The sequence below is a fragment of the Tursiops truncatus genome, chromosome 5, assembly GCF_011762595.2.
Source record: "Tursiops truncatus isolate mTurTru1 chromosome 5, mTurTru1.mat.Y, whole genome shotgun sequence".
Taxonomy (NCBI): domain Eukaryota; kingdom Metazoa; phylum Chordata; class Mammalia; order Artiodactyla; family Delphinidae; genus Tursiops; species Tursiops truncatus.
Window position 1 is genome coordinate 86,032,766 of NC_047038.1, and position 13,577 is coordinate 86,046,342.

The window sequence follows — 13,577 nt, forward strand, 5'->3', positions numbered from 1 at the left end:
CAAATTATTGACTACATGTTATCTTCTCCCAATTACAGAGCTCTTTACATGTCTGATTTAACTTAGATATACGGGAATCTTAAGAGATATGTATACATTTACATATGAGAAAGCTATCTCAGTAAGGTTAAGTAATTTGTCCAAGTCTACGCAGCAGTAGCTGGCAGAGCCAAATTTCTAGTTTAAGTTAAATAGTTCTGGTGCTTCACTTTATATTTAGTTTTGGATGCTAATAAGATTATCATTCATTTTTCTGCTGAATCACAGTCAGTATAATGACATATTTTTTGTATATTTACTTTTTTCTGTTTTCTAAATTTCAATTTTCTTTTATTTTGGTTACATTTTCTCTTCGTATAAGCTTCCACAAACACATTTAGAAATGAGGTAGACATATAAATTCCTGACCATATAAGACATGCAGAAAGAACTATAATGAATACTCTGAGGTTAACAGTAATATAGTAGAAATATATGGCTTTCCCTTAAAAATAAAAATATCATATCTAATTATAATGAAGTAAAAAAAAAATCTTTTCATCTTATGCTGAACTAGTAGCAAAACTAATTCAACCAAATAAGAGAAGATAAAAATGTGTAAGACTTAAAGTGGAAAGACAAGGAAGAAATTTATATTAAGGAATTAACTCACATGATTATGGAGTTTGGAAAGTTTAATCTGCAGAATAGGCCATAAGGCTGGAGACTCAGATAAGAGCCATTGCTCTAGTTCAAGTCTGAAGGCTGTCTACTGGTAGAATTCTTATTTTTCTTGGGAGTGTTCAGTCTTTTGTTCTATTCAGGTCTTCAACTAATTGGATGAGCCTCAGCCACATAATGGAGGGCAATTTGTTTACTCAAGGTCCACATATTTAAATGTTTATGTCATCAAAAAAATACCCTCACAGAAACTTCCAGAGTGATGTTTGGCTAAATATCTGGGTACCTGGCCCAGGTAAATTGATGTATAAAATTAACTGTTACACTGTATTTATAGATGGATTGATATAATATGTAAAGCTATCAATCACTTCAAATTTATTTTCAATTATATCATCATATTCTCATAAATAATGAATAAACTTTGAAAAAGAAAAAGGAGTACTGGAGACTATTTCAATCCGATAATAATAAACAATACAAAATGAAATCTACTGACCTGCTAACAATGTCAACAATAGAATAAAGTAGTGAGGCCAGAAAGAGAGCCATGAGTATGTGAAACCCTCCTGTATGATAAGATGATATAATTCATTGGGATAATCAGTGAGAAAATATCACACTAAGTGGATGGTTTATTAACTGGTGGTACAATAATATGTTCATTATTCAGACAAAAAAGGGAGGTGAATATTTACCTCCTATCATGTATTAATTTTAAAAATCTGAATGGATTAAATGTATCATGTTAAAATAGAATATTATACATTTAACAATAAAATATAGGAGAATGTCTTTTTAACCTTAGTAAAGAGAAAAGTATTTTAAATGAGATTTTTAAAAGTACAAATCATAATGTATAAAAAGATGGATTTGATTACATCAAATTTGGTACTTTATGTTTAAAAAAGGTAATTAGAGAAAATATTAACAAATATATGGACTCATAGGAGAAGATATTTGCAATGGCTAGATCAAGGATTTATACCTAGATATTCTAAATGATGGAAAGAATTGATATTACTTGGAAAAAAAAGATTATCCAAAAAATATACAAAATATATGAGTTTCACAAAGGGAAAATAAGGATAATTGATAAGTTTCTGAAACAATGTTCAACTTTGCTATAAATGGAGATTACAAATAAAATTCATCAGTGTGATATCCCTTTACCTCTGTGAAACTGACCCGTATTAGAAAATAGAATAATAATCAAGGTCTAGGTAAAATGTGGAAGATGTAACCCCCTAAGCATTCCTGATACCAAAATTCTCTGCTACAGTCAGAATGAATGAAATGAATTTACAAATTGAAACTTGGATACATATGAAAAAAATTATATATACTAATAAGAATGAGAAAATGTGAATTATAGCATAACATCATTTATATAATTAAACAACTCAAATCATTTCTACATATAGTTTAAGGATACACAGTTATCTGTTTAAGTTGAAATAAGATGATAAACATTAAATTCATTTGACTGGGTGCCCACTGGTTGTGGGGTAATGGAAGAGAAGAAGATAAAGAAAAAATGTAAGAAAAATTAATCAAAAGAGATGTTTGCCATGGGCTGATTATGGAGTGGAATGAACTGAGAGTATGAGTAATACATTCTGTTGCCCTGAGATGCACGAAAAACAAATTCTGTAATTCCACAAACTTATGTTGTGGCATTCAAAATCAAACTGACATTTTTATCATGTTGTAGTGCGAGGGAAATTTTTCACTCCTCTCCCCAACGTTTTCGTACGTCTTCCTTACAAGAAAGAGATGAAAGTCTGAGTCTTACTGCAGATCCCTAGTTGGGTCACATTCACTAGAGGATTGTTGTGCTGAGAGTTATAAGAACACACATACCTGATTAACTGTGATTCTCCCTGTATTTCTTCAGTAGATGCGGCTAAAGTTTAAGAAGAAAAGACCATGTTCCAAAGATACTGGCACAAAAACAGAAATATAGATCAATGGAACAGGATATAAAGCCCAGAGATAAACCCACGCACCTATGGTCAACTAATCTATGACATAGGAGGCAAGAATATACAATGGAGAAAAGACAGCCTCTTCAATAAGTGGTGCTGAGAAAACTGGACAGCTACACATAAAAGAATAAAATTAGAACACTCCCTTACACCATACACAAAAATAAACTCAAAATGGATTAAAGACCTAAATGTAAGACCGGACAACATAAAACTCTTAGAAGAAAACATAGGCAGAACACTCTTTGACATAAATCACAGCAAGATCTTTTTGACCCACCTTTTAGAGTAATGGAAATAAAAACAAAAATAAACAAATGGGACCTAATGAAACTTAAAAGCTTTTGCACAGCAAGGGAAACCATAAAACGACAAAAAGACAACCCTCAGAATGGAAGAAAATATTTGTAAATGAATCAACAAAGGATTAATCTCCAAAATATACAAACAGCTCATGCAGCTCAATATCAAAAAAACAAACAACCCAATCCAAAAATGGGCAGAAGACCTAAATAGACATTTATCCAAAGAAGATATACAGATGGCCAAAAAACACATGAAAAGCTACTCAACATCACTAATTATTAGAGAAACGCAAATCAAAATTTCAATGATGTATCACCTCAGACCAGTCAGAATGGCCATCATCAAAAAATCTACAAACAATAAATGCTGGAGAGGATGTGGAGAAAAGGGAACCCTCTTGCACTGTTGGTGAGAATGTAAATTGATACAACCACTATGGAGAACACTATGGAGGTTCCTTAAAAAGCTAAAAATAGAATTACCATATGACCCAGCAATCCCACTACTGGGCATAAACCCAGAGAAAACTAAAATTCAAAAAGACACATGTATCCCAATGTTCTTTGTGGCACCATTTACAATAGCCAGGTAATGGAAGCAACCTAAATGCCCATCGACAGATGAATAGATAAAGAAGATGTGGTACATATAGACAATGGAATATTACTTAGCCATAAAAAGGAATGAAACTGGGTCATTTGTAGAAATGTGGATGGACCTAGAGACTGTCATACAGAGTGAAGTTAAATCAGAAAGAGAAAAATATCACACATTAACACATGTATGTGGAATCTAGAAAAATGGTACAGATGAACTTGTTTGCATGGTAGAAATAGAACACAGATGTAGAGAACAAATGTATGGACAACCAGGGAGGAAAGGGGGGTGGGATAAATAGGGAGATTGGGATTGACATATATACACTAATATGTAAAAAATAGATAACTAGTGAGAACTTGCTGTATAGCACAGGGAACTCCACTTCACTGTACAGTAGAAACTAACACAACATTGTAAAGCAAGTATACCTTAGTAAAAAAAAATAATAAAATATTTTTTAAAAGTTCAATTTTTTAAAAAAGTATACTTGTCTTTATGTCTTTATTCTATACTTTCATCTATTTCTCTAATGTCAATGGTCAGGTTTTCAGGAATAACCCCTCTTCACAGAAGCCTTAGGCATCTAGTTTATAGTATTTTGATCCACCCCAAGTTCTGTTTTTCACTCTGGGTGATGTAATGCTCACAAAATGCAGCCAGTAAAAAGTCATGAGTTCTTATTCCTTGACTACTAATGTGAGACTACTGCTTATGGAAAAGGCAAATCTATGGAGAAAGTAAAAAAAAAAGGTGATTTCCAGAGATATAGGGACAGGGAAGGATGAAGAAGTGGAGCACAGGGAATTTTTAGGACAGTGGAGAGTCTGTATGACAGTATACGGGTAGATACATGTCATTACGTATTTATCAAAATATAGAATGTACAACACAAAGAGTTAACATTTTTGTATGCAGTGGACATTGGTTGAGATTAATGTGAATGTTGGTTCATAAAATGTAACAAATGTGCTGCAGGAGTGTGGGATATTGATGGTTGGGGAAGCTGTGCATGGGAGGGGGCAAGAGACAGGTGGAACTCTCTGTACTTTGTGCTCCATTTTGCTGTGAATGTGTCTCTAAAAATAGTCTATTAATTTAAAAAACCATAAATACTATGTAAATCTGTTCCCTGAGATAAACCAATGTATTTGGTAGATGCTTGCTAGACACTGCATTGTACCACATTCAACATATGCAAATATGAACAAATCATTTTCCCTCACAACTGTTCCCCTTTCCTTCTCCTCGTAAATGATAATATTCTCTACTAAATTGCCTGTACAAAAAATAAATAAAGAAATGTAAAGAAATGACATGTACAAAGAAACAAAAAGCCAAAGATTAATTCTGGAAATCTCTCCCTTAATCTCTAGCCTATCAGAAAATCCTATTGACTTTCTTTGTAAATACTTCCTAAACCTCTCCATTTATACTCAAAATTGTTATCATATTGTAGTTTGGATCTCTACAATGGCTTGCAGGAACTATTGCACTTCTATCTCAGCTCATTTCCCTCCTTTAAATCTTGCTCCATTCCAAACAATTCAATAGATAATATTTATGAAAGGGTAAGTTGTATCACGTTACTGCTTAAAAAGTATACATTGATCATTCATTGACCTTAAATTTGAAGTAAAGAATACTTAGTACTGCCCATTTGTTTATTTATAACCTATCCTCCGATAATCTCTCCAGGCTAATTTCTCTCCTCTATTCAAACCAAACAGGTCACCATTACTGAATTTATGCCAGGATTTTGGGTGGGCCATCAATCTCTATTTGATCTTTTCTCAAACTATTATAATTTCCCTACTATGTCCAGTTTTTAGACTAGGTTATGCAAAATAACTTTCAGCTCCAAAATCTCAGTGGCCTAAAACAACACCTTATTGTTACCAAGTCCAAACTCGCTATGCTCACTGCAGGACTGCCCAATGAACTGAAGACGAGGTGCTGAGGCAAGGAATATGACTTTATTCAGAAAGCTGGCAAACTGAGAAGATGGCAGACTAAAGTCTCAAAATAACCATCTTATCGGGGTTTGGATGCCAGTTTCTTTTATAGCACAAAGTGTGTGGGGGGGATATGAGGGAGTAAAGTAAAAAGGCCTTAAGTTTTGCAAATATCACCTGGAACGGCCAGCCTCGGGGAGGGGATGTGTTAATTTCTTCTTTCTTGCAGCCATCCACAGGTGGACAGGGTCTGGATGTTTGCCTGAACAAAGGCACTTTGGTTTAACATTCAGGCAGAGGGGTAGGGTTCCCCAAGGCAAGCCATTATGTATAGACAGTATCCTTTTAGTGAACAACAGCAGCGGAAAGCAAAGGTTAAAGTAAAAGAAACAGATCCAACATGTAGTCAAGATTTGGCTCTTCCCTGTTACATTATTTCTTTCTCATGTCATATGTCCATCATTGAGCTGCAACTGTTATATATATTCTTTAACCAGGACTCAGATTGGCAGAGTAGCTACTCTGGAACACAGCCCAAAGACATCACAAAGGAAAAGAGAACTCTGGAGTAAGTGCACCTGATAATTGTGTTGGACCTGGAAGTGATACCTGTCACTTCAGTTCATTCTTATTGCCCTGAGAGTATTGGACAATTCCACTAAACTCAGGGGCTAGGGACATTACTGTTGTCAAATATGTGGCATATTTGATAAGCATCACTAATGATTACCACAATAATGTAGTAAATACTTAATGGTAATGTAATAGTCTAAGGTGGATAATTCCTGTGTCCAGGTTTTCAGTTTGAGGGTCAAATACTAAAAAATAATAAACTAGAAATGATTCCAGGAGGTAAATACTCAGAGAAGCAAAAAGAAGCACATTTAATTACCTTAGGTAAGGGCTTTGCAGGCTTGCAGTGCAGTCCTCCAACAAATTCAACATTAGGTAAGTAAGGGAATGGAAATTCAAAATCCCAGTATGTTCGAATCAACCACATTTCAGCTTTCCCCATAATTTCACATAATGTGGTACGTTTTCCTGAACAAAAATAAAAGACGATAGAGGGAAAACAATCTGATATGTTAAGTGGGACATGCTTTACGATAGAATTTTCTAAGAAAAATCTTTAAAGAAGCAATATTAGTTCTATGCAACCCATGAGAAATCAATAGGACTTTGCCCCCCAAGAGTACACAATACTGAGATTATGAATAACCAAACACAGATTTAAGTATGGAACAAGGCAAAAGCCTGCTGCTTTCTCTCTGCCAACAGACTCTTTCTGCTTGAGCATACCTGAGTCCCACTCCAAGCTCAGAATCAGCATGTGCTCCTAGCAATGAACAAGAAATTCAGCCAGTGATCCCAGCCTACTATGGTAGAGTCTCCTCCTCTTCTGGAATTCCAATTTATCTCATCCTCATTGCTCCAAAACCTCTGATATCTTTTAAAAACAGCTTTTGAAATGTATCCATCTTTTCTTCTGGTGTTTGGGACTATGCTTCCATACTTATTATATCCTATCAGGAATGGAAATCTTTTCATAAACATTTAAAAGTGATTATTCCTTTGCTGTACATAATTATAGCTCCTGTTTTACAAGACTTTGTCCTCTTTGGTGAAGAGAGAGCACTGCATAATAATTTGGTGATGAAATATTTGCTATTTTGACATATTTAGCTGGTAAACAGTACAAAAGGGTTACCTTTGAACTGAAGTGGAAACCAAGTGAACATTAACAGAATAAGAACTCAGATTAGTGACTCTGAATTAAATCATTTTACTTAGTTGGGAACTACAGCTTCATTTTTGAATTCTATTCAATTACTGTGGTATAAAAACCTTACACAGAGTTTTGGTGTCCTTTTGAAATACATACTCCATATCACTGATAGGAGGAAACTATAGCTATCTGGTTTCTCACTGCATGGCTTTTTGAATATTCTCCTTGATGTTCTAAGTGTGGTAAAGTTTTGATCAGAAAATATAAGGGTTTTGATCTTACCAGGACAATCTATCTATGTAAGAGATCACAAGCAAATCTCAGTAATTTAGGGGTTTTATTCTGGTAATGACAAAAGTATTCAAAATCCAGTTTCAGACCCAGTACAGACCCCATATTGGAGCCTTATTTGTATCAGCCATGGGTATAATTTTATTCTCTTTGTGTGATGCTTTACACCCACGCTTTTCTTAATGACAGTTTTATTGAGGTATAATTTATATACCGTACAATTCTTCTTTTTAAATAAACTATTGAGTAGTTTTTAGTACATTTATAACATTGTGAAACCATCACCATTATTAAATTAAAAAAAATTTTTATTACTTGCAAAAGAAATCCTGTATCCATTGGCAGTCATTCTTCATTTCTCCCTCTTCCCAGCCCGTGACAACCACTAATCTACTTTTTGCTTCATTTGCCTATTCCAGAAAAACCCTATTTAACTTAATATAAATGAAATCATATACTATGTGGTCTTTTTTGCTGCCTTCTTTCATTTAGCATAATGTTTTTCATGGGTCATCCACGTGGTAGTATGTATCAGTATTTCATTACTTTTTGCTGTTGAATGATATTTTTGTAAGGATATACGTCATTTTGTTTATTCATTCATTAGTTGGTGAACTTTTGGGTTGTTTTCATGTTTGTCTACTATGAATAATGCTGCTCTGAGCATTCATGTATATGTTTTCTGTGGACATATGTGTTCATTTTTCTTGGTTATAAACCTAGGAGTAGAATTGCAGGGTCATATGTTTGGTTCACTTTCTTTCATATCAAGATGATATCTTTTTCCTGTTAATTCTCCACTACTGATTTAGTAATCTGGTGTGATTAATGCATCTTATTGAAATGAAGATAATATTGTAGGAGAAATAAAAAAATAATTGATCTGAATAAGGAGATTGTGAGAAAATATGTCAAATTTGGAAAAACTTTTCCAAATTTCCAAAAGCAATGCCACATTTGATATAATGCTGGGGCATTTGTTGAATGATTAAAGGATTATTTACATCTTCAGGAAAGTGTGCCTACATTTTATTTTGTTATTATTGATTTATTTTGGACTTTTTTGTTCAGACACTGTGAAGTTAAAAAGTTGGTGTGTATATTTCTGTCTGATAGAAAATATCATCCCCTAAATTATGATTTTATTGCCCTATTAGACATTGACCATTTTTGTGTCTAACCCAATAGTATTATCCTAACATTCCTTTGTCTCCCAAAATGTTATATTAATATTTCCTCAAAATATGGTTTGAACCAGATACCTTCTTACTTGTTTTCTCCTCAATTATTTGAACATATCTATGACATGATTCAATTTATAATTGTATAAGTTATGAGTTACAGTTTTGAAATTTGAAAAATATACTTGGAATACATTTTATAATGGAGATACTAAATTGATACTGAATGATAATCTATATCTAATAGCATTTTAAAATTTATGAGAGTAAAAGAAATTTTTTTCTTCTATTTACCAAGACTTTATTATTCTTTCTCAGATTATTGATATATTCCCCAAAAGAATGTTCTAAGGTGCCAAGAGCTAGCAAGGAATCAGAGACAGAGTTGTGTCCTATAACTTATGTCTCACTATAAAAGAGCTTCCAAAACTGAGTACAAAATTGCTGGAACCAGAGGTAAACAAATAACTTCAATACACCTATAGATCAGTCACTGCTTGATCCATGGCTCAGAAAATGTCACTAGGATGAGATTTTAAGTTATCTTTTTTCGGTTTTGCCTTTTGCAGCTTGGACTGTGACTTTGGGTAAGTGATGGGTACAGCAGTTTCTGTCCACATTTATTTTTGTTTTAGGGTCAAGTCTAGAGATATAAGCACCTGTTTCTGTCACAGAGTGCCCAGAAAAATCCTCAGTGCAACATGTCGACCTTGATTAAGTCATATGCCTTTTTCGAATATATGGCATATTCCTGGGCAGCATACTTCATTAGAAGCACTCATATTGTTTGTGAGTTGTTGAAGAAATAATTTCTCAGAGGAAATTTTTAACAGATATCCAAAAAAGAAAAATGTAAGTGGCTACATAAAATAATAGATCACAACCAAAAGGGTAAATTTTAATTCTTTAGGAATAAAATTAATTTTTAGTAATGATAGGGTATTAGAGATACTTCTGTTAAAATATGTACCAAAGAAAACACTTTTAAAATTCATATGGAAGTGCAAAAGACTCCAAATAGCCAAAGCATTTGTGATAAAGAAGAACAAACCTGGAGGCATCACACTTTCTGATTTCAAGCAATATTTTAAAGCTGTACTAATCAAAACAATATGGTACTGGCATGAAAACAAACCCATTGATCAGCCCAGAAATAAGCCCATGCATATAAGGTCAACTAATATTTCACAAGGCAGCCAGAAACAGTGGAGGAAGACAGTCTTTTAAATAATTTTCGCTGAAAAAATTGGATATTCACATGCAAAAGAATGAAACTAGACCCCCATTTTACTCTGCTACAAAAATTAACTTGCAAAGGATTAAAAACATAAATATAAGACCTGAAAAACCATAAAATTCCTAGAAGGAAACATGGGAGAAAAGCTCCTTGACATGGGTCTTAGCAATAATTTTTAAAATATGACACCAAAAGCATAAGCAATAAAATTAAAAATAAAAAAGTGAAGACTACTTCAAATTAAAAAGCTTCTGAAGAGCAAAAGAAATGATCAACAAAATGAAAAAGCAACCTATGAAATGAGAGAAAATATTTGCAAACCATGTATCTGATTTGTCATTACCACCCAAAATGTCTAAAGAACTCATAGAATTTGACAGCAAAAAAACAAACAAACAAAAATGCAAATAATTCATTTAAAAAAATGAGCAAAGGACCTGAGTAGACATCTTTCCAAAGAAGATATTCAAATAGCCAACAAATACATAAAAAGGTGCTCAGCATCACTAATCATCAGAGAAATGCAAATCAAAATCACAATGAGGAATCACCTCACACCTATTAGGATAGCTATCATCGAAAAGACAAGAGTTAACAAATACTGGTGAGGATGTGGAGAAAAGGGAGCACTTGTGCACTGTTGGTGGGAATGTAAATTGGTGCAGGTACTTTGGAAAATAGTATGGATATTCCTCAAAAAACTCAAAATAAAATTCCTACTGTACTCTCATGTCCATTGCATCATTATTTACAATAGCCATAATATGGAAACAATCTGTTTTCCAATGGGTGATGGATAAAGAAAGCATGGTTATATAAACAATGGAGTAATATTAAGTCATGAAAAAAAGGGACAACCTTCCATTTGCATAAACAAGAATGGAACTTGAAATTGTGGTAAATGAAGTAAGTCAGACTGAGAAAGACAAATACTGTTTGATATCATTTAGATGTGGAACTTCAAAGAAAAAAAAAGAAAAAAACGTTTCAGAGAATAGATTGGTTGTTGCAAGATACTACGGTTGGAGGGTGGGCACTATAGATAGGTAAAGGTGGACGAGAGTTATAAACTTTCAGTTCTGGGGATGTAATGTATAGTATGGTGACTATAGCTAATAATACTGTATTGAATATTTGAAATGTGCTAAGAGAATAGATCTAAAGTTTTCATCTCAAGATAAAAAAGACTTTTAACTATGTGTGGTGATGAATGTTAACTAGAGTTATAGTGGTGATCACTTCACTATATGTACAAATATAAAATCATTATGTTGTCCACCTGTGATGAAACAAAATGATTTTAAGGCAGGACAAGAAAAATTTAAAGTAAAATTTTCTCTGCCATTTGAGCTACTACCCTGCTCCCCTTTAGTGTCCATTTTGCATCTGCATTGTACATTAACAAGATCTCCTTAGAAGACACAGGAATGTCTGCTCACAAACAAAACAAAAATGAAACAAACAAAAAAGCCAGTTTCCTCCTGGTGCCAACAAGGTAACTCCTTAGGATATAACATTCCTTCCTTAATCCCCTAAAGGGTCACAGTAACTCATTACTCGCTTTGTTGGCCTATGTAAACTGTCAATACATTACTCTGATGTATAACCCTTTGATGTAAAACCCTTTGTCTCAAAAACATATAACTGTGCTTTGACTTCTAATGGGTGAAACATTCCTCAGAGCTTTCTGAAAGACTGTCTCCTGGGTTATAATCCCCACATTGGCTCAAATAAAGTTGTCCATTTCTTAGATTGACTATTGATTAACTTTTTCATCCACACCTGAAACTAATACAATGTTATATATTAATTATATCTCAAAAAATCTAAATAATATAAATAGGATACTGCTTCCTCTAAGATAACTAATATACTATGCAAAATCATCCTTAACACAATTAAATAAAAGTTTCTTTAATAAAAAAATCAATTATGCAAAAGGAAAATTAAAGTGGTTACAGACTTGCTTAAATTGAGAAAAGCTTTGTGCTCAGGGTCAAAGCTCTCTAGTTGACCTCTAATGCAATTATGAATAGAACAATAACAAGATAACAATGGGATAAGTTTAAAAGTCTAGAAACATGGTCCTTTAGAGAAAAATCTTCCTTGTTTCTCCTTTTGAAGACAAGAGCAAATGAAATCAAGATATATTTATTTATTTTCCAGTTTCATGCTTACCACTTTCCAACCCCAGGAATCAGTCAATCAAGCCTTGATAGGATGCAAACAGAAAGCCTGAGAGACAGCAGGTTAATCAGAAAGAACACAAGTGTATAAAAGGAGAAGTAAACAAGAGAGAAGTAGTCTAAGGTTATGGAACTTAAGCACACGTCAGATTTGGCTTTTCCAGATACTCTGGAAAAAAAATTAGTAGCATCAAATAGAATTTATGGAGAAATATAGAGAATATTCCTTCTCTGATATGTTTGCAGTACTCAATGATCTAAAAAAAAAAAAGAAAAAGAAAAATTTAAAAAAAGAAAGAAAAAGAGCTGTTTTTATTGTTTTCACTCAAAACAGTTAAGCAACAGGAGCTTGGGTCCTCACTTAAAAAAAAAAAGTCTTTTGTAAGTTTTCCTACAGTCAGATAAATATTCACATTTTACATATGAAATATGAATCATTATTACATGCAAATTTCTCTTACCTAAAATCTTGCTGTAATACTCATCCCATTCTGCAAATGCATAGTATGAAGACATCATATCACTCATTGTATACAATAACCAGTTCTCCAGCCTCTGTATAAAAGTCATGTTGTCTGTCAGTCTTGATGTGATGCCAGGAACATATGAAGAAGGCATAGGAAGCCTGGCACACAATCTCTCAATGACATTCCCATAGGAAAACCGAAAAGAGTATATAAACGGAATATTGAGGAGTTCAGCCACCAATTCCCCACAAAAGCTTAAAGGGTCAGCAATACAGATATCAAATTTAGCTGCCTGTAGCCTGCTGAGTAAATCCTTGTTTGTGACAGCACTGTCACATACTCTTTTAGCTGATGCTAAAAAATTTTTTATAACTTTTGTCATTTTCACTTGCCTGTCCCACCATGAAAGTTTCGGCAGTTCAAAAGAAAGTGTATAGAGATCAGCACTGAATTCTTCCATGAAACTTTCTTTACTTATTGAAAGTTGAAGTATCTCCACATTAAAGGGAATCTTGGTATGATCAAGCAGAGAACTTGTTGAAGGTACCAGGATGGTTATCTCATGTCCATGAAGGTGGAGTTCTTCCAGAATAACTTTTAGATTAATCCAATGACTAAAATCCATGGGCCACACAAGTACCTTCCCAGTCCTTCCAAAGTCAAAGAACCATAGATGCAGCATGAAAAGGACACAGAAGCCTTTCACAGTCTTCATGATATTAAGTTTGCTCAAACTAAATCTGGGCTTAAACCAAGTGCATGAAACTCACAATCCAAAGGTTTGTACTTGACCCTCCCAATCAATTTATAGTAGGTTGGGCTGAACTTTGAGTTGTGTACTTTGTATTGAGGAGTAAAATGAAATGCAAGTGCCTTGATGGAAAAAAAAATGTCAATAAAGTCAATAAAATAAGTTAGGAAAAAACAAACCTCAGAATGAGAGTTACCAAACTTCTTTTAGAGGATATCAAAAAAAGGGTGTG

The 13,577-nt window shown here is 33.6% G+C and overlaps 1 protein-coding gene across 1 annotated transcript in view; it reads right to left on the reverse strand.

The window, feature by feature from the left end:
* Positions 1–13,309, reverse strand: part of LOC101320247 (UDP-glucuronosyltransferase 2C1-like) — a 34,364-nt gene extending 21,055 nt beyond the window's left edge. The window contains exons 1-2 of the mRNA XM_019928030.2: positions 12,589–13,309; positions 6,399–6,547 (exon numbers count right to left, since the gene is read on the reverse strand). Coding sequence (XP_019783589.1) covers positions 6,399–6,547; positions 12,589–13,309 — 870 coding nt within the window. The remainder of the gene's footprint in view (positions 1–6,398; positions 6,548–12,588) is intronic.
* Positions 13,310–13,577: the final 268 nt, after the last annotated feature.